Raw genomic sequence first — 22,009 nt, forward strand, 5'->3', positions numbered from 1 at the left:
AAATGCAAATCCTGCACACTTGAGGGATGCTTCACATAAGGATTTAAGGCTGTGGCCCTAATTACTCAGTTTATATCTGCTTTTAAAAAGCTTCATATTAACATGATTGCCAGAATGAAGGCTGCAGTACGATTAACACAAGGGAACTTCTCGTGATGAAATCATGATTCCCTTGTAATTCTAATGCAACAGAAACTCCAGATTCCTTTTCGATTTTTGTAAGCTGTGTTGATGGTTACTCAAACTATTAAGTGATAAAATTTCACAGAACTACACGTACACACAAACTGCATGTAAAAACTGAAGTGAGAATAAGGACTGTATGTGACTTAGTACTGTGGTACCATCAACTCCCTCTGCTTGACAATATACAATGGTTGTGGAAATCAGCCACAGAGGAAGCTTGCTGGAGGGCATGTGAGAATTCTATGTACGACTGCAACTTCTTGTGATTCTATTTTTTCATTTTATTTATTAGTTAGTTAGTTAGTTAGTTTTTAAAGCTTTACATGGCACAATATACTTCTATAAATTACAATTTCTTATGTTTCCCAAAGATAAATATGGCATCAAAACCCAAAACTCAACTTCTAATGTTGTGTTACTTCTAAAAATAATCTTCAAGCTATATACCCCAAAATTGAAAGGTTTCTCTTTAATATAAATTCTGACATAACCTAGTTTGTATTTTTGCTAAAAAGGCAAACAAAGATACTTTTACAAAATAAAAAAATCTGTCACGGTTTATACCAGTATTTTCTTGGTAACATTCAATGGAATGTTACTTAACAAGACTGTCCTGCATTTGTCACAGTCTACTTTGGAGTAAAATAAGGCCAGTTTGTGTGGAAGAAGGTTCCCGAACATTCAGGATGTCAACAGAGCTTCTGCCAGTGTGAATTCTTGTGTAATGGCTGCTGAAGTGCAGCTCGACACTCCTAACATCCACTTCAATTGTAAGATTTTTCTCCTGTGTGTGTTCTCTGATGTACAATGAGGTTTGACTTCTGAGAGAAGGTTTTTCCACATGTGTTACATTCATAAGGCTTCTCCACTGTGTGTGATCTCTGATGTTTAGCAAGGTCTGACTTACGGTAAAAAATTTTCCCACATTCATTACACTGACAAGATCTCTCTCCTGGGTGAGCCCTGTGAGGTACTGTGAGGGATAATTTGTGACTGAAGGATTTCCCACATTCATTACATTCATAGGGTTTCTCCCCTGTGTGTTTTCTGTGATGTAAAATAAGTCCCGACTTCACACAGAACGATTCCCCACATTCATTACATTTATAGGGCTTTTCTTCTGTATGAGTTCTCTGGTGGACAATTAAGGCGGACTTATGATAGAAAGCCTTTCCACATTCATTAAACTCATAAGGTTTCTCACCTATCTGAATTCTCTGGTGCTGTGTGAGCTGAGACTTCTGACAGAAGGTTTTCCCACATTTGTTACATTCATAGGGCTTCTCCCCTGTGTGTGTTCTATTATGTTTAGTTAGGTATGATTTATTATAGAAGATTTTCCCACATTCGTGACATTAAAGTGTTTCTCCCCTGTATGTGTCCTATAATGTTGAGAGAGGGTAGAGTTATGGCTGAAGAATTTCCCACATTCAGGACATGCAAAAGGCTTCTCCCCTGTGTGAGTTCTCTGATGTACTGTGAGGTCAGACTTCAAGCAGGTTTTCCCACATTCAAATCATTCATAAGGTTTCAACCCTGTATGAATTATCTGATGCCGGTGAGAACTGACTTGTAGTAGAATGTTTTCCCACATGGATTACATTCATAGGGTTTATCCCCTATGTGAGTTCTTGGATGTTGTCTAAGGTGTGACTTCTGACAGAAAGATTTCCCACAGTCAGGACATTCGAAGGGTTTTTCACCTGTATGAGTTCTCTGATGTATTGTAAGGTGTGAATCCATACAGAAGGAATTCCCGCATTCATAGCATTCATAGGCTTTCAGTCCTGTGTGTGTTCTCTGGTGTTTAGTGAGGTCTGACTTCTGATAAAAAGTTTTCCCACATGCATTACACTGATAGGGTTTCTCACCTGTATGTGTTCTCTGGTGTAATGTGAGGGCTGACTTGAGGCTGAAGGCTTTCCCACATTCACTGCACACATAGGGCTTCTCTCCTGTGTGTGAGCTCTGATGTTTAGTGAGGTTTGACTTCTCCCAAAAAGTTTTTCCACATTCATTGCACCGAAAGCGTTTCTTTCCTGTGTGTATCCTCTGATGTCAAATGAGGTGGGATTTCTCCCAAAACGCTTTCCCACATTCATTACATTCAAAGTGTTTTTCTCCTTTATGAGGTTTCTGAAGTTGTGAAAGGCATAAATTCCTCCCGAAATCATTCCCACTTTGATTACATTCATAGTGTTTCATATGTGCCCCATGATGTTTCAAAAGGGTAGACTTTATACATAAGGATTTTCCACAATCACTAAATCCACAGTGATTTTCCTCTGAGGAATTTATCCGATGGACTAAGAAGGAGTTATCAAAGAAGGTTCTCCCATATTCATTACACTCACAATCATTACCTTCTGCAATCTCTCTCTTGTACGTACTAAATATTGCCTTTTCAAGGAAGGTTTCTTGATAAATATCGCCCTCGACCCGCAAGGACGACAAGAAGCCTGGTTCGGTATTAATGCTTCATTCCCCTTTATTTCGTCAACTTCCTTAGCTTATATGCAGCAGGGTGACCAGTAAGAGGCCAAGCAATAGGGAGAGCCAATGAGAGTCTTGTTACTATGCTGATTAAATTTGAAACAGCCAATGACTATATCCCCCTTTAGGCGGGCTTCACCAGAAAGTTCGTTGTTTACTTGCAGTGTATTTTGCTGGCAGTGAGCCAAGCGCCATCTTATAATGGCGGGGACTTTCCCGGCCAGAGGCGGTCCCCGACAGGTAAATATTATAATCAAAATTTTGCTCTAACATTTGAATCTTCTCAGGATGAATAGGGTCCTCATCATGACTCAACATTTTCCCATTTTTAAAAAAATTCACTCTTCTCTCTAGTATGAGTTTTCTCACGTTTAATACTGAGTAGCAATTTTCCACAGGCATTAAATTCATCAGTCTTTTTTCCTAAACAGTTTTTCTTATTGATAAACAATTCTGAAATACAGCTGAAATTCACTCCACGTGAGTCCCACTGACAGAGGGTTCTTCTGGAAGGAAGACTTTGTGTCCAAGTTAAGTGGTTTTTCTACTACATTACCTTGTTCTTTATTGATGAATGCAACTTCCCACACATGTTTAGGCTGGTTTTGGTGGCTTCTTTCTTTCTTGTGATCAGTTTTCCAGATTTCTAAAAATAAGAAAAATTAACCTTACATGGAAATATTAACACATTTTTTATGGAATGCAATATATATACAAATGCCCTATATTATAGCTGACTTGGATTTCTTTTTTAGTCTCCAGAGAAGAAAATAATTTTAAGCACATTTTTTTTCTATTCTTGAGTTTGATATGAACCACAGAAATGAAAACAAGAAACAAAAGCCTGGCACAGTACAAAAAGGGAGCAGAAACTGCCTATTACAACGTGAACATCTGCATTCCAACAGCACCTGTTAAAATCTGAATGTCTCCATCTCCCCTCTAAACAAATGTATGGATCAATATAAGGAGAGCAAATAAAATTACCTCCAACAACCCATGCCTTTGGCATAACTAGGAGATACAAAGTACTACTAAATTCAAATCACCACTAAGGAAAGAAACATTTAAATACAGAAGAAACTGATAATGAGCCCACATCCTTTGAAAGAGTCAGCTACATACTGTAGCAACCACACATAAAGAAGAGACAGGGAACTCAGAGATGATTAAATGTAAACAGAATCATTCCCAGAAAGGGGAAGTCTCACTATGAGTGGAACAATACTGAGATAACATCTCAGTTCTGATACATGACAATTCAGACCACTGGGAACTCCAAGAGTATATGGGAACTAAGGACACAACGCTTAGTGATCTAGGTGAGGAATAATATTGTAAAAAGGACAATGTGACCTTGGAATAGACTTAAATTACAAGGAGCCAGATATGAACTGAATTGTCCCTCTCCCAAATTCATATGCTGCAGCCCTAATTCCCAAGGTGACTGTATCTGGAGACAGTGCCTTTAAGGAGTCAATTAAGGTTGAATTAGGTCATCAGCGTGTTGGGCTAATCTGATAGGAGCAGCATCCTTATTAGAAGTTGAAGAGACACCAACTTCCTTGCTCCCACCATGTGCACACACAAAAAAGTGATATGAGGCTACAGCAAGAAGGTGCTGTCTGCAAGCTGAAGAGATAGGGCTCACCAGAAACCAACCCTGCTGGCACCTTCACCTTGGCTTTACAAACTCCAGAAGTGTGAGAAAACAAGTTTCTGTTATTTAAGTCACCCAGTCTGTGGTGTTTTGTTGTAGTAGTCCAGGCAGACTGACAAAGAGCCCAGAGAGAAAAGAGACTTCACTGGAATTTTAATAAATAGCATTGAAAAAGGCTCAGTGATGACAGAGCAGAAAAATAGTACAATAAAACTAAAGAAAGAAGAAATGGATCACAAGGAAGACCCCGGCTAAAGAAGGCAGTCTGCAAAATAAGTAAAAATTTTAAAATAAAATTATATGCATATACGTAGGATTATAGTTTCTATAGAGGAAAAACCCTAGAAAAGAGAAAATTAAACCCAAAAGAAGTAAGAGATGTAAGGAATAAAGATCATATGGAAAATAATGAAAACAATGAAATACTATACACATACTTCATTTCCAATATAAAAATTTCCTATATGTTGATTTCCTACAAATTCTGTATTCATTAACATTCAGCTTAAAATAGTTTCTAATTTACCCTTCAAATTCTTCTCTGAACCATCAAGTTATGTAAAAGTGTGCCATTAAGTTTCTAACTATTTAGGAATTTCTGTTATTGATTTTTAATTCGGCTAGATCTAACTCTACTCTGGTAAGAAAAAGTATTTTATATGACTTGACTCCTTTTAAATTAATTGAGATTTGTTTTAGATCTTAGAATGCAATCTACCTTTGTTTACGTTCATGTGTTCCTGAAAAGAATGTGTATTCCACTGGTTTATTTCTGTGTAGGGGTGGGGGATATTTTATAAATGTCAATTAAGTCAATTTGTTTATTCAGTGTTCTTCTATTTATCAGGAGAGAGATATTGAAACAGACTGTAACTGTGCGTCTTTTTCTCACTCAAGTTCCATCAGGTTTTCCTTTCTAACACTTTGAAAAGCTTATCTGTCATCCTAGTAACACTAGGCGCCCCCAAGGCAGAGGCCTCTGACAAGAGTCATTAGAGATGTACACTGTGGATGGGAAGGACTTTACATAATCCAACCCAGTCATTAAACAAATAAATAAGCAAGGAAAAATAACAACAGACCCTTTCAGAGAAAGAAGGAATCAGTATAAGGCTAGGTACAAAATATCTAAAATATCCCTTTTGTCCAAACAAAAACAAAAACAAAAAAAAAGGAAAGAAAAAGAAAAAGAAGGAAAGAAAGAAAGAAAGAAAGCTTTGTCTTGTGATTCATAAGACAAAGAGGAAAATTTCACATATATGGGGGAAGGAGCAGGCAACTAACTGCCCATGAAAGAGTCCAGATATCAGACTTAGCACTTCTCAAAGCAGCTTTTACAAACACACCCAAAAGGCAACCATGTTCAAGGAAGTAAAGGACGGTAATGATGGCACCCTCATCACATAGAGAACATCAAAAAACTGAAAAGAATGAAACAAAAATTCTCAATTTGAAAATTATAATATCTGCATTGTAAATTCGTTTGACAGGAATTATAAATTCATTGATTCAAGCTTATAGAAGATGAATTAGTAAACTTGAAGATACACAATAGATATCATTTACACAAAAGAAATAATGAATAAAACCAAAGAAAGCCTCAAACAAATGAAAGACAGTGCTACCTGCACCAACATATTCATAATGGGAATATCAAAAGAACAGAAGGAAGAGTGAGAAGAGAAAAATCATTCAACAGAATGATGGCAAAACCCTGGAAACTTAAGAGAAAAATAATATGCAAATTCAAGAAGATAAACTCCACGTGAGATAAACAGAGATCCATGCCAAGATGCGTCATAGTAAAAATACTAAAAAAGAATCACAAAAAAGAAAAACTTAAGTATCAAGAGAAATACAACTAATCACATATAAGGAACTCCAGTGAGACTGATACCTGACAGGTCTGTGTGTTATTTTTTAAATCTTCCTTTGGGATGTCTTTCATTCATGCTTTACTTACATGTGTCTTGTTTAATTCTGAAATGTTTAGGTATTTTTCTATTGCCTTTTTTTTTAACCTGACAAATAATTTTATTTGATGTTGTGCTTAATTCTGAACATTAAAAGAAAAATGTTAACTTCTATGCCCACTGAGAGATGAACACTTATAAACAAATTAGTTCAAACACAAAATAGATATATTCAATCAATTATATATAATTTGCCTCCCTGCAATAAAATTTTTATAATATCTAATACATGTTTCTATTTTTTACATCTTTACTTAGAAATTATATCACTGTTATATATGTATACATATAATTATAGTACATAAAACTCACAAATTATCATTTTATATATATATACATACATTCTATATACATACACATATATGTAATGTTATTATCTAGAAGCAAACTTCTTAGGAGACCTAGGTTACAAAAACGAACTGACCTGTTGAGTAAAGGACAGGCAGGGCCAAGTAGGGAGAGATAGGTAGGGGTCTATGGGATCGAGCTTACAGAAATCCCAAAACTGTGGAGGTGTAAGGAAACCAGAGATAAGGGAACACACCAGACCCCTTGGCCCTAGCTGAGGGGGAAACCTGTCTGAAGTTGGGAGTGGGGCTGGGAGGGTATCTTTTTTTTTTTTTTTTTAATGACAGTCACCTGTGACCAACAAAGAATAAACAGACCCTAAAAAGAAGTAGCCATTAAAGATGTTATCACCAGTCCTTACTCAAACCAAGACATCACAAGAATGTTAAGGCCACAAGCTCCCTGCTCAGTTCTAAATAAAAGACCGTCCCCTGGGGATAAAAATATATGTTTTTTTTAATTACATTTATTTATTTTCAGCATAACACTATTCATTATTTTTGCACCACACCCAGTGCTCCATGCAATCTGTGCCCTCTATAATACCCACCACCTGGTACCCCAACCTCCCACCCCCCCACCACTTCATTCCCCTCAGATTGTTTTTCAGAGTCCATAGTCTCTCATGGTTCACCTCCCCTTCCAATTTCCCCCAACTCCCTTCTCCTCTCCAACTCCCCATGTCATCCATGATATTTGTTATGCTCCACAAGTAAGTGAAACCATATGATAATTGACTCTCTCTGCTTGACTTATTTAACTCAGCATAATCTTTTCCAGTAACATACATGTTGCTACAAAAGTTGGATATTCATCCTTTCTGATGGAGGCATAATACTCCATAGTGTATATGCACCACATCTTCCTTATCCATTCATCTGTTGAAGGGCAGAAAGATTCCCTTCTTTTTTTTTTTCTTTATATAAACATATATTTTTATCCCCAGGGGTACAGGTCTGTGAATCACCAGGTTTACACACTTCACAGCACTCACCAAAGCACATACCCTCCCCAGTGTCCATAATCCCGCCCCCTTCTCCCAAATCCCCTCCCCCCAGCAACCCTCAGTTTGTTTTGTGAGATTAAGAGTCACTTATGGTTTGTCTCCCTCCCATCCCATCTTGTTTCATTTATTCTTCTCCTACCCACTTAAGCCCCCATGTTGCATCACCACTTCCTCATATCAGGGAGATCATATGATAGTTGTCTTTCTCTGCTTGACTTATTTCGCTAAGCATGATACGCTCTAGTTCCATCCATGTTGTCGCAAATGGCAAGATTTCATTTCTTTTGATGGCTGCATAGTATTCCATTGTGTATATATACCACATCTTCTTGATCCATTCATCTGTTGATGGACATCTAGGTTCTTTCCATAGTTTGGCTATTGTGGACATTGCTGCTATAAACATTCGGGTGCACGTGCCCCTTTGGATCACTACGTTTGTATCTTTAGGGTAAATACCCAATAGTGCAATTGCTGGGTCATAGGGCAGTTCTATTTTCAACATTTTGAGGAACCTCCATGCTGTTTTCCAGAGTGGCTGCACCAGCTTGCATTCCCACCAACAGTGTAGGAGGGTTCCCCTTTCTCCGCATCCTCGCCAGCATCTGTCATTTCCTGACTTGTTTATTTTAGGCATTCTGACTGGTGTGAGGTGATATCTCATTGTGGTTTTGATTTGTATTTCCCTGATGCCGAGTGATATGGAGCATTTTTTCATGTGTCTGTTCGCCATCTGGATGTCTTCTTTGCAGAAATGTCTGTTCATGTCCTCTGCCCATTTCTTGATTGGATTATTTGTTCTTTGGGTGTTGAGTTTGCTAAGTTCTTTATAGATTCTGGACACTAGTCCTTTATCTGATATGTCGTTTGCAAATATCTTCTCCCATTCTGTCAGTTGTCTTTTGATTTTGTTAACTGTTTCCTTTGCTGTGCAAAAGCTTTTGATCTTGATGAAATCCCAATAGTTCATTTTTGCCCTTGCTTCCCTTGCCTTTGGCGTTGTTGCTAGGAAGATGTTGCTGCAGCTGAGGTCGAATAGGTTGCTGCCTGTGTTCTCCTCAAGGATTTTGATGGATTCCTATCGCACATTGAGGTCCTTGATCCATTTTGAGTCTATTTTTGTGTGTGGTGTAAGGAAATGGTCCAATTTCATTTTTCTGCATGTGGCTGTCCAATTTTCCCAGCAAAGAGAGAGTCTATTGCCTTTTTTTAAGATTTTATTTATTTATTTCACAGATACAGATCACAAGTAGGCAGAGAGAGAGAGGAAGGGAAGCAGACTCCCCGCTGTAGAGAGAGCCTGACTCCGGGCTCAATCCTAGGACCCTGAGATCATGCCCTGAGCCGAAGGCAGAGGCTTTTACCCACTGAGCCACCCGGGTGCCCTCTACTGCCTTTCTATTACTGATTTGCAGTTTGATTTCCTTATGCTACGAGAACATAGCACAATTTTGGTTCTGCTAAATTTACTAAGGTTTGTTTATGGCATAGGATATGTTGTATCTTACTGAGTGCTCCTCAGGCACTTGAGAAGAATGCATATCCTGCTGCTTCTAGGTACTATCTACAAATGTTCATTCAATCCCTCTGGGTAATGGTACCATTCAGTTCTTCTACATCTGCCATCAATTTATATCTGCTGTCTGAAAGTTCTACCAATTGCTGAGAGTAAGGTGCTGAATTCCCCAAATATAATTGAAAATTTGTTTATTTCTCCTTTCAGCTCAATCAGTTTTGATGTGTGTACTATGAGGTTCTTTCTGTTGTTTGGTGGGGTCACATTTTGGATCACAGTCTTTTTCATTGGAATACTGCTTTTTCTCCAATAATTTCCTTTGCTCTCAAGACTAATTTATCTAATATTAATGGAGTCGGTTTTGTTTTTTTTTTCATTAATGTTTGCATAGTGTATTTTCCTCTTTCTCATTTTTAAGAGATTTTATTTATCAATTTAACAGGGAGAGACACAAAGAGAGGGAACCTAAGCAGGAGGAGTGAAAGAGGGAGAAGCAGACTTCCCAACAAGCAGGGAGCCTGATGCAGGGTTGGATCCCAGGATCCTGGGATTATGACCTGAACTGAAGGCAGACGCTTAATGACTGAGCTACCCAGGTACCCCAGTGTATCTTTTTCTATTTCCCATCAAACTCACTATGTTGTATTTGAAATGAATTTCTTTGTAGATAACATATTTCTTCCTTTTGTTTTTTATTTTATCCAGTCTGCCAGTCTATACCTGAATTGGTTTGTTTTTTTTTTTTAATTTTTTTAAGATTTTATTTACTTATTTGAGAGAGAGCATGAGAGAGGAGAAGTTCAGTGGGAAAGGTAGACTCCCCATGGAGCCTGGAACCCAATGTGGGACTCCATCCCGGTACTCTGGGATCACGACCTGAGCCAAAAGCAGTCGCTTAACCAATTGAGCTGCTCAGGTGCCCTGAATTGGTGTGTTTAGATCATTTACATTTACAGTAGACACTGCTATGTCAATGTTTAAGTCTGTTGTTTTATTTTTCTATTGTTTTATCAGTTTCTCATTCATCTGTTCCTAATTTATTTTCTTCCTGGTTACTTGAACATCTTCTTAAAAGATTCCGTCTTCATTTACTTACAGTATTTCTAAGTTTACCACCTTGTATAGTTTTTTTAGTGGTTGTTCTAAGTATTCCAAGTCCATTTCTAGGTAAAATGTACATATATAATTTATTACAGTCTTCCTTGATGAACATTTTACCACTTCAAGGAAATATAACACTTTAATTCCAATTAAATTCCTGTATTCTATCTTGTAAATACATCATATCCTCCACACGCAGAGCATCAAATCATGATATTCTAAATTTTCTATCAACAATCAAATATGATTTCATAAACTCTTAGATGGGAACTCTATTATATTTACCCTTATTTTTTGCCACTTCCAATGTTCTTTCTTTTTTGAAGCTCCACGGTTTCTTGTGTTATTTCCTTTCTATTTAAAGAACTTCCTCTAGCCATTTTTAAAAGATAAGTTTGCTAACAACATTTTCTATTTTTTTTTTCCATTGTAGGATACCTTCAGTTATCCTTTCATGAATGTATTTTCACAAGCCACAGTTCTGTTTTGTTTGAAAGTTCTTTTCTTTCAGTACTTGGAAAAAAAATTGATTATTGCCTTCTAGCCTCCATGGTTTCAGATGATGAATTCACTATCATTTCCAAAAATTACTCTCATAATTTTTTTCTCTTTTGGTTTCAGAAATTTAATCATGACATGCCATTGGTATGAATATCTTTTTTGCCAAATTTGGGAAGTTTTCATCATTATTCCTTTAAATACTTCAAGTGCCATCATCTCTTCCCTTTTTTGTTCTTTTTTTTTCTTTTTAAAGTTTTTTTTTTAATTTATTTGAGACAGAGACAGAGAGAACATAAGCAGGGGGAGAGGGGCAGAGGGAGAAGAAGGGTAAGAAGCAGACTCCCCACTTAACAGGGAGCCCAAAGCAGGGCTTGATCCCAGGACCCTGGGATCATGACTTGAGCCAAAGGCAAACACTTAACCAACTGAGCCACCCAGGTGCCCCAATACAAATGTTAATTCTTCAGTTATTCCCAATGCAGAGAAAATCCAGCCTCTTCTCATTACCTCCATTCCTCTCCAATTTTGACTAAATGACCATAATCACCCTTCAGGAAAACTTAAAAGGTTCCACTAGTGAACTCTCTTAAGTGCTTACGTTCTTTCCAACATTTTCTCTACAGAGGTGAGAGAGATCTTGTAAATCAGACATTGTTTGTTTCCCAAAATACACTAGTAAGAATAAAATTAAAAACTTCAGTAAGACTTATGATATTCTTCTTTTGGACCACAGCTGCCTGACACCATTTCCTGTGCCACTTCCCATCAAACATTCCCCTTGGCCATTGTGACTATTTTTCCTGTTTCCCAAGAAACACCAAACACATTCCTCCTCATTGGCTTAGGAGCTGCTATTATCCCTTCTGTGAAGAAGCAGGATCCTCACAGTTCACACAATCATCTCATTCAAATTCTGCTTAAAAAAAAAAAAAAAGCTTTTATTTATTTATTTGACAGAGAGAGAGATCGAAAGTAGGCAGAGAGGCAGGCAGAGAGGAGGAAGCAGGCTCCTCGCTGAGCAGAGAGCCAAAGTAGACCCGAGCCGAAGGCAGAGGCTTAACCCACTGAGCCTCCCAGGTGCCCCGAGATGTTTATTTTCCTTTGGGATTATGGAGGGGAAAAATCAAATGCTGCTTTGATGGAGATCTCCTTAAGGTTTTCCCTAAGATTCTTAAGAGTAGCACAGTCAACTTAACTTTGCTCTAATTCTAGGATAATTTTTACCACTACAGGGCTTTAATACACATAATTATATGATTTTAGTGTCACCTTTTAAATTTACATTTGACAAAAAACCGCATAAATTTTCAGTGTACAATCTGTTAATTTGATACATTTTTATGCTGTGTAATTGCCACTGTACCAATAATTAGCAACCCTGTTATGTTACATCATTACAATTTCTTATTAGTAATTAGAAAAATTAAGTTCTAATGTCTCAGTTTGATTACTATAACAAAATACTGTTTTCATTATATGATATATGACATCTCTAGGGCTTATTTATTTATCTTTTTTTTTAATGGTATTCATTCACTTGACAGAGACACAGCAGTAGAGGGAACACAAGCAGGGAAAGTAGAAGTGGGAGAAGCAGGCTTCCCACAGCAGAGAGCCCAATGCGGGGCTCAATCCCAGCCAAAGGCAGATGCTTAATGACTGAGCCACCCAGGCACCCCTCTAGGGCTTATTTACTACTCGTTATACTTTTTATACACTTAAACAACATCTCTTCTATCTCTCCCTCTCCTCTGGGTAACCACCACATTACTCATGTTCATAACAAATTCAGCTTTTCTAGATTCCAGACACAAGTGACAACATGCAGTACTTGCCTTTCTCTGTCAGACTTATCTCACTTGATATAAAGGTTCACCCATTTTGCAAGTGGCAGAATGTCCTTTCTCATGGCTGAATAGTATTCTATTACTCACACATACCTATCTTATTTAGCTATTCATCCACTGACAGGAACCTAAGGTCATTTCCGTATCTGACTATTGTGAATCATACTGTGATAAACACCAGCATGCATATTCTCTCTTTCACAGCCTGTTTTAATTTCCTCTGGGTGTCTTCCCAAGTGGTACTACTGGATAATACAAGATAGTTCTATATTTTGCTTTCTGAGCAATCTCTATACCATTTTCTATTGTAGCTGATCCATTTACAACACAGTCAGCAGTGCACAAGCGTTCCTTTTTCTCCGCATCCTTCCCAGAACTAGTTATCCCTTCTCTTCTTGGTACTAGCCATTCTAAATGATGTGATGTATGGTTCCAATTTGCATTTCCCTGATGTTTAGTAATGCTGACCATCTTTTCATGTATTTGTTGGCTGTACTGCTATTTGTATAAGCTCATTGACACATAGATAATAGCAATTACTCAAAAATTATTTGAGTCAAAAAATGAGCATATGAAAGAATGCCTGATGACAGTAAGGCAGGCAACTGAAACTGCTTTGGGAAACAAAGGAATGAAAAAAAACAACAGTAAAAATAAAGTAGGCAAGGACTGGTTTTTTGACAGATGTAAGAATGGTAAATACTAAAAAAGTGAATCCAAAAAAATGTTATTTTAAGAGTGGTTTCAGGAGATTTGTTAAAAAAAACAGTATTCCCAGTCAGTTCCCAGGATTAAGACATCTAAAGAGATATTCTTGAAATTGTCAACCTCTGGGTTAATCATGGGAAAATACTAAATGCCCTGATGTTCATCTGTGCAGAGTCCATTAACTCACCTGGGAAACTCTGGCTTGGGAATTCTTCCTCCAGTATCCATGGCTCCTCTCCTCGCTCTAGCCTGAAGATCACTTCTGGTTTGGTAACACAATACTTTGTGTTCAGGATTCAGACCAGAAGGCCTGGCTTGCAGGGTCTCTGAAAGAGCAGCAAGCTTCTGGAGCTGCTCGATGAAGATGCTATTGAACATTTCACTGAAGAGGTAAACACAAATATCTTCCTGGTACCCAAAAGAGATCAATCAACACTGATTACTCAGTTCCAATATTAAAAATCATCCAACTCTACAGTGTCTATATGCTTCACAGTTAAAAGAATGAGAACATGCTACTTAGAATTACAAAAAACCAGACCTTACCCACTGAGACAAGGTTACTGTAGTTCTCCAGCATCATGTCTCTAGACAGGGACCTCTGAGCTGAATCCAGGTGCTACCACTCTTCCTGGGTGAAGCCCACAGTCACATCCTTAAATGACACTGACCCCTGGAATTTCTGTTCAATCTGAAATGTTCAGAATTGGGTAACATGGTAAAAGCTGTATGGGAACCAATCCTCACCAGGATTACCAAATAGTTTGCAAAACATTTGACTTTATACTTTGTGGGAAGATGAGAAACCATAATGGAAATACTATGCCATTGCTTAAGGTATTATTCATGCAAAAAATGATCAAATTGCACACTGTATCTGGAACCATTCTAGTTCTTAGAAATGCTAAATTATTAAAATTGTTCTTGGATTCAAGTAGCAATAATATGGTAAGAATACACACAGTAGTATGTTACAATTGCTAAGGTGAGAGTACACAGCAGACAGACTAAAATAAATGAGGAAGAAAATTAGTTCTATTTTGAGCTTCACTGAAGAACAGCTACGGGACAAACAGTCATGCTGTGTTGTTCATGCAACTCCATGGTACATGCGAAAGCAGGGCTCCTCTGCTCCTCTAGCACATTTGGGAAATGAGCAGAGGGCAAACAGCACAGGAAATGTTGAGAAGCAGCTGGAGCTGTGAGGACAGAAAGGGCCATGAAGAAATCAAGCCATGGAATGGATTACAGAGTAGTTTCACACCAAGTCTCCAACATATGTGACCACCACCAACCTTAGAGAGTATTTCTGAGTACTACACAAATTTGTATTTATGAATTATGAAAATAAATTATCAATATATTTTGTGACAAGCTTTATTCTTCTTCAACTTTAAAAAGTAAAGAGACAGCTTAATATTGTATTAATTTATTAATATTTATTAATATTTTATTCACTGCAGTACACATTCCAGTTTCTAAGTCTTCAATTTTGAGCCCATAATTAGGATGTGTAGAAAACAAGAAGGGAAGATTTTGGAACTGTTACACTTGAAATACCTGTAGAACACAGAGAAGATACCAACTGGATTGTTTGGGATGTCATCTAGAGTGCATGCCTCTACTTTATGACTCACTGTTTCAAAGAAAGGGGAGCCAGAGAAGAGATCTGAGAGTACATAAAAATTATGTGACTAGGTTTTTATTTATAGACCAATTCTCCCAAAAAAGTAAAGGGAAAGCTACAGGACAAAGAACACCGCTTAGATAAACTACTACCGTAAAAGCTGTGAAACAAATAGGGAATTGATAAGTGGACAGAGAGTGAGAGAACATGGCCACCAATCATGGGCAGAAAGAAATTTCCTCAGAGCATATGCCCAAACAGCTGCATAAACACAAGTATCACAAAATAAGCAAGGGAAAAAATAAACTGGACACTGTATTTTAACAAGATACATCTTAAATGTGAAACATAATACTGTAGGTCTAGAATGAAAATAAAGATTTGACAAACATAATAATTTGGTAGCATTTGATATCACCAACAATGAATCAGAAAGCTCTCAGAGAAGTAAGAGACTGACAATAATCAAGAATGCAAGGTGTGAAAAAATCACTTTGTAAATGGAAAACAGAAGAACAGGCCATGAAGGAATTTTCTGAAGGTGGAAATAAAAATAAGAATGGTTTTAAAAACTAAGAGATGACAATATGATCATCTGAGTATATACCCAAAACCATAATTAAAAAACAAAACAAAACAAAAAACAACTAGTGACAAACTAGAAATTTCCCTAGTGTGATAATGGACTTTCATATATACCTACAGCAAATATTACACTTAATGGTGAAATACACAAGTGTTCAATTTAGGGGAGCCTGGGTGGATGGGTCTGTTAAGCATTTGACTCTTGATTTTGGCTCATGTCATGATCTCAGGTCGTGAGATCAAGCCCCGCATCAGGCTCCATGCTGAATGGGGAGTCCACTGGAGATTCTCTTTCTCCCTTTTCCTCTGCCCATCCCCTAATCATGCATGTGCTTATGTGTGTAGTCTCTTTCTCTCTTAAGAAAAAAAAAAAAAGGAAGGCAACATGCTGAAGAATTCTGACCTCCGTATATGAAAAAATTAACATTATTCTGACTCTTGGTTTTAGCTTAATGATATCCTTGAGACTTCTTTAGATTAACAATTTGTCATTGTCAACTCTGTGATTTTTGTAAATTTGTTGAAGTATGAATATACTTAAAAATAACACAAAAGTGAACCTTGGAGTACAAAGGCTCCATGTAGTTTCACACAGTGAACACATGCATAAAACTAGCATTTAGATCAAGAAATAAAACATTAGTGAAACTGAGAAGCTCCTTCATGTCCCATCTAGTACCTACCACCTACCCCGAACCTAACTCTCACATGATAACCACAATGACATACACACCGGGATGTCTGAAATGAAAATCTCAAGAAACTACCAAATAGAGATACTGGCAAAAATGTGAAAACAACTGGAACATTCATACCTTGCCAGTGGGAGGATAAGCAAGTACATATACCTTGGTGAAATATTAAGGAATTTCTATTTAAAGCTATTGTATTAATTCCTCTCCTAGTTATATACCCTTTGTCAACCAAAGGGTCTATAGGAAATAATCAGAGCAGTTTGATTTATTAGTCAAAACCTGGAAACAGTCCAAAAGCCCATCAACAGAATGGAGAAATAAAACTGCAGTATGGCTATTAGTGGAATACATAATGAAGATCAAAGAAAAACTGATACACTCGGCAAAATGGATGAATCTCACATATACGATACTGAGTGGAATCCAGATATACAAGCAACACTAATCAATGATAAGAGATGTCAAGGTAAGATGAACCTCAAGTACCAGAGAAACTTCTTGGGTACTGGGTGGCAATTACACAAGGGTGTGTGTGCATGCGTGTGCACACATACACACACATATAAAAATTCATCAAGCTTGACACTTAAGTTATATACAGCTTACCTCAATTAACTGACAAAAAAATACTTTTTGGAACTTATAATACACAGTAAGTTCCTGGCATAAAACTGATGATATACTATTCATAAAACCAATAGACTAAAACAAAAGATTCTGAAATACAATAGCAAAACCAAGGCACTTATTTAGAAGTGATGTGGAAATGCAATATCATTCTGACATTCTTTTCTAGTTTGGATGAAAGGGAAGAAATGGACAATCAAAAGAACCTGATGATAAAACATTACTCAACGAAGATGTGTTAACAGAGAAATATAGACTATTATAACAGTAATGTCTTCATAATCAAAACTAGAAACCAACAATTTATCAAATTAGGAAAATAAAAAAGGAAAGTAAATTTGACCAGCAGTGCAACGAGAAACTGAGTGTATGACAAAAATTAAAACGACATAGAACACACAAAACATTAATGATGTTATACTAGGATATACAGTAAATAAGACTGTAAAACAAAAAACCTAAACTATAAAATGGTATATGAATGTGCTAAATTTCTTACCAATGGATGACATAACTGATTTGAAAACAAAACCAATTATTTGAAATATCAAAAAAATTTGAAAACAAAATAAAGGGAAAATATCAAATATACTGCAAAAAATATATATGCAAAATAGGGGCACCTGGGTGACTCAATCACTTAAGCATCTGCCTTGGGATCAGGTCATGATCTCAGGGTCCTGGGATCAAGCCCCATGTTGGGTTCCCTGCTCAGTAGGGTCTGCTTCTTCCTCTCCCTTTGCCCTCCCCCACTCCTCTTTCACTCTCAAATGAATAAAAATACTTTAAAAAATAGATAAGTAAAATTAAAGTGGTTTAACGTAATTCACAGCAGATAAGGTAACACTGAGGGCTAAAAGAATGAAATGAGCAATGATGATTCTTCAAGAAGAGAAAGAAATCATTTAACTTTTTTTGGCACCAAATATCTGAAAAGACAATCACTTAAAGAAAATACAACTATAGGGGTGCCTGAGTGGCTCAGTTGGTTAAGCGTCGGCTCGGGTCATGATTCCAGGGTCCTAGGATCGAGCCCCACATTGGGCTCCCTGCTCAGTGGGGAACCTGCTTCTCCCTCTCCCTCTGCTGCTCCTCCTGCTTGCACTCTCTCTGTGAAATCAATAAATTTAAAAAAAAAAGAAAATACAACTATAAATACGAGGACACTTTTTAAAAATATTTATTTAACAGAGCAAGAGAGAGAGAGAGAGATCACAAGTAGGCAGAGAGGAGATCACAAGTAGGCAGAGAGGCAGGCAGAGAAAGGGGAAGCAGGCTCTCTGCTCAGCAGAGATGTGGGGCTTGATCCCAAGACCGTGGAATCATGACCTGAGCTGAAGGCAGAGGCTTAACCCTCTAAGTCACCCAGGCACCCCACGAGGACACTTTTAAGACACAGTCATATATCTATGAAAATATAGGAGATACACTCAGATCTCCATGAAATATATTTTGTTTTCCTGAAGAAAATATTGTATATGATATCCCAAAAGAAACCAATGCTTTGGGCTGAAACATTAAGGAACTACCAAAATAGATTTAGAGAAAGGTAGAAAATCAGTGTATAGTCCAATAACCAAAAATAGGACTTAAAAATATTTAAAAATCAATTGAAGATCTTGAAAATCTACCATGGGAAAAAAAAACAATCTCAGATATTTTTCAGGATTAAAATCTAGCCAACACTAAGTGACAACCCATGCTTATTTATTTATTTATTTATTTATATTAAAAGATTTATTTATCCGAGAGAGAGAGCACACACGGGCAGGTGAAGGGGCAGAGGGAGAAGCAGACTTCCTGTTGAGCAGGGAGCCCAATGAAGGGCTCAATCCTAGGACCTCGAGATCAGGAACTGAGCCAAAAGCAAACGCTTAACTGATGGAGCCACTAGGCAACCCTCAACAACCCATATAATTTAAACATTCTATACCATAAAAAATATCTTTGGAACATTATAAATTTAGTAACAAAATATTGTTCAAAAACAATTCCTATTTAGGGGCGCCTGGGTGGCTCAGTGGGTTAAGCCGCTGCCTTCGGCTCAGGTCATGATCTCAGGGTCCTGGGATCGAGTCCCGCATCGGGATCTCTGCTCAGCAGGGAGCCTGCTTCCTCCTCTCTCCCTCTGCCTGACTCTCTGCCTACTTGTGATCTCTCTCTGTCAAATAAATAAATAAAATCTTTTAAAAAAAAACAATTCCTATTTAATTTTGATACATATATTCTAAATAAAACACTTGCAAACTCAATTCATAACAGTCTATTAAGAGTAATTCAGGAAAAGAAAAAAAGGAAAAAGTAATTCAGCATGTCCATGCAGAACTCTCCAGGTTCCAAACAGGTTCAGAAAAGCAGGTTATTTTGTTTATAGCATATATTCCAAACACTTAAAACAGTCCATGAAAGGTGTTCCAAAAATATTTGCTGAATGAATGGTCTAGTATATTTCTTCTAAAAATTTAAGCTTAGGACACAGGGAGCTCCAGATATTGGCATTATCTGACATATTTAATGACTATGGTTAAAATGACAAAGAAAAAGACTTGTTAAATTACCATATTGTATGCCTGAAACTAACATAACATTGTGTGTCAACTATAATTTTTAAAAAAATGATAAAGGGAAGGGGAGCCTGGGTGGCTCAGTGGGTTAAAGCCTCTGCCTTAGACTCAGGTCATGATCTCAGGGTCCTGGGATCGAGCCCCACATCAGGCTCTCTGCTCAGTAGGGAGTTTGCTTCTCCCTCTCTCTGCCTGCCTCTCTGCCTACTTGTGATCTCTATCAAATAAATAAATAAAATCTTTTTTAAAAATGATAAAGGGAAAACGATGGACAGATTGAGAGTTTCCAAAAGAGATATAAAAACTATGAGAAAGACTGAATATAAATGGCAAACCTTAAAAACAGCCAGAGAGAAATGAAACAGTAATTACCTTCAGGTAAAATGCAGTCCCAAACTGCAAAATATATTTATACACATACACATACACACTTTTCAGATCCACACATACTCTGTACTTAAATTGACCCGTGTGGGACACAAAGCAGATTTCCACAACTTCAAAGATTTGAAATCATACAGAGAACATTCTTTTTACAGGGTCTAATATATCAGTAAGAAAAAGATTAACCTGAAAACGTCACAACGTTTACAGATTAAGATACATGTGTTGCTATATTTATTTAAGAAATATATTTCTAAATAGAGATTAGAGGTTATTTATTTATTTATTATTTGAGAGAGAGAACACACGCATGTGCCTGCAAGTGGGTGGGGAGGGACAGAGGGAGAATATCAAGCAGACTCCCCACTGAGCATGCAGCCCTCCATACAGCGCAATCCTACAACCCCAAGACCACGACCTGAGCCAAGACCAAGAGTTGGACACTTAACCGACTGAAACATTCTTGTACCCCTAGATTAGAGAATATTTTTAAGTGAATTATCAAAATACAGCATACCAAAACCTGTAAGACACATCTAAGAAGTTATGCTTTAAAAAAATCCTTAATAGTATATATTAGAAAAGTTAAAAGAATCAGTATCTACCTTTTTTTAAAGCAAAAGAAGAAGTTACAGCTAATATATGCACAAAGACATGTTACAGATCAGACATTAACAAATTTAAAAAATCGGCATATAGTATAAAGAGAGAGGACAAAACCAAGTTTGTACCTTGACAATTCTTTGCCAAAGCTGATCAAGTTATAAAGAAGAAAGGTTCACTCTCCAATATCTGGCATGAAAACAACATCTCTATACAGTTTCTGTGCTCTATGAAAATATAGTGAAGAAATTGAGGGCCAATAATTTTGAAAATGTTGGGGGAAAGTTTACTTTCAAGAAAGAAACTACTTATCAAAACTTACTTTTTAAAAAAGAAAATCTAGGGTCACCTGGGTAGCTCAGTTGGTTGAGTGTCTGACTTTTTTTAAAATATTTTATTTATTTACTTATTTGACAGACACAGATCTAAAGTAGGCAGAGAGGCAGGCAGAGGTTGTGGGAGTGGGTAGGGAGCAGACTCCCTGCTGAGCAGAGAGCCAGACGTGGGGCTTGATCCCAGGACCCTGGGATCATGACCTGAGCTGAAGGAAGAGGCTTAACCCACTGAGCCACTCAGGTGCCCCGAGTGTTTGACTCTTGATCCTGGCACAAGTCTCAGTCGAAGGGTCATGAGTTTGAGCCCTGCGCTGGGCTCCACTGTGGACATGTAGTCTACAAAAACATGCAGAAAGAAAGAAACAAAGAAAGAAAAGGAAAGGAAAGGAAATCAAATCTAATGCCACATGTCTGTTAAGGAAATTGCATCTATAATTTAAACTCTTCCTATGTGGGTGCCTGGCTGGCTCAATTGATGGAACACTTGACTCTCAATCTCAAGGTTGTGAGTTCAAGCCCAAGTTGGGAAAGAGCTTCCTTAACAGAAGAGAGACAGGAAGAAAGAAATCTTCCCATGAAGGCAACTCCAGTCACAGATGTCCTCACATATGAATGAAAAACCTAAGAAGCAGCAACAAACTAAAAGATCCTGTAGAGAAAGCAAGAAGAAATACTCCAAATTCATGTTATATATTCAACATATTCCTGATATTAAATACTAAATCGCAACAAGAACATATTCTGGCCCCTCTCTACCCCAAAACACTTACTGGTCTGTCTTTCTCATGAAGGACACAAATATAAAAATCCAAAACAAAGTATTATCAAACTAAAGCCAGGAATATATAGAAAGAATAACATGGCCCAGCTCAGTTTCAAGAATATCTAGTTTGTTTTACATTTAAAAATTAATGTAATTTACCAACTAAGAAAATAGAGGAGATAAATCACATGATTTCAATAGATGTTCAAAACCACTGAATAAAATTTAATAGACACTCACAAAAACAAGAAAAACTTTAGATAAGAAGGGATAGAAGGGGACATCCTTGGTGTGGTAAGAAATGAGAAATAAGGGGCGCCTGGGTGGCGGAGCTGGTTAGGCGTCTGACTCCTGGTTTCGGCTAAGGTCATGATCTCGGGGTTGTGGGATCAGGTCCACGTTGGGGTCTGTGGTCAGTGGTTCTGCTTGAGATTCTTTCCCTCCTTCCATCCTCTCACTCGTGTTCTTTCTGTCTCTCAGATAAATA

The 22,009-nt window shown here is 37.4% G+C and overlaps 1 protein-coding gene across 1 annotated transcript; it reads right to left on the reverse strand.

The window, feature by feature from the left end:
* Nucleotides 1-500: 500 nt before the first annotated feature.
* LOC309858724 (zinc finger protein 33B-like) lies at nt 501-14,443 on the reverse strand (the record flags this gene model as incomplete). The annotated part of the gene is given in 5 exon segments (XM_082719047.1): nt 501-3,325; nt 13,527-13,620; nt 13,884-13,958; nt 13,962-14,030; nt 14,414-14,443. Coding segments are annotated over 5 exon segments (477 nt in total). The 3' UTR covers nt 501-3,116.
* Between the last annotated feature and the right edge of the window lie 7,566 nt (nt 14,444-22,009).

The sequence above is a fragment of the Mustela nivalis genome (genome assembly GCF_964662115.1).
Source record: "Mustela nivalis genome assembly, chromosome: 2".
Taxonomy (NCBI): domain Eukaryota; kingdom Metazoa; phylum Chordata; class Mammalia; order Carnivora; family Mustelidae; genus Mustela; species Mustela nivalis.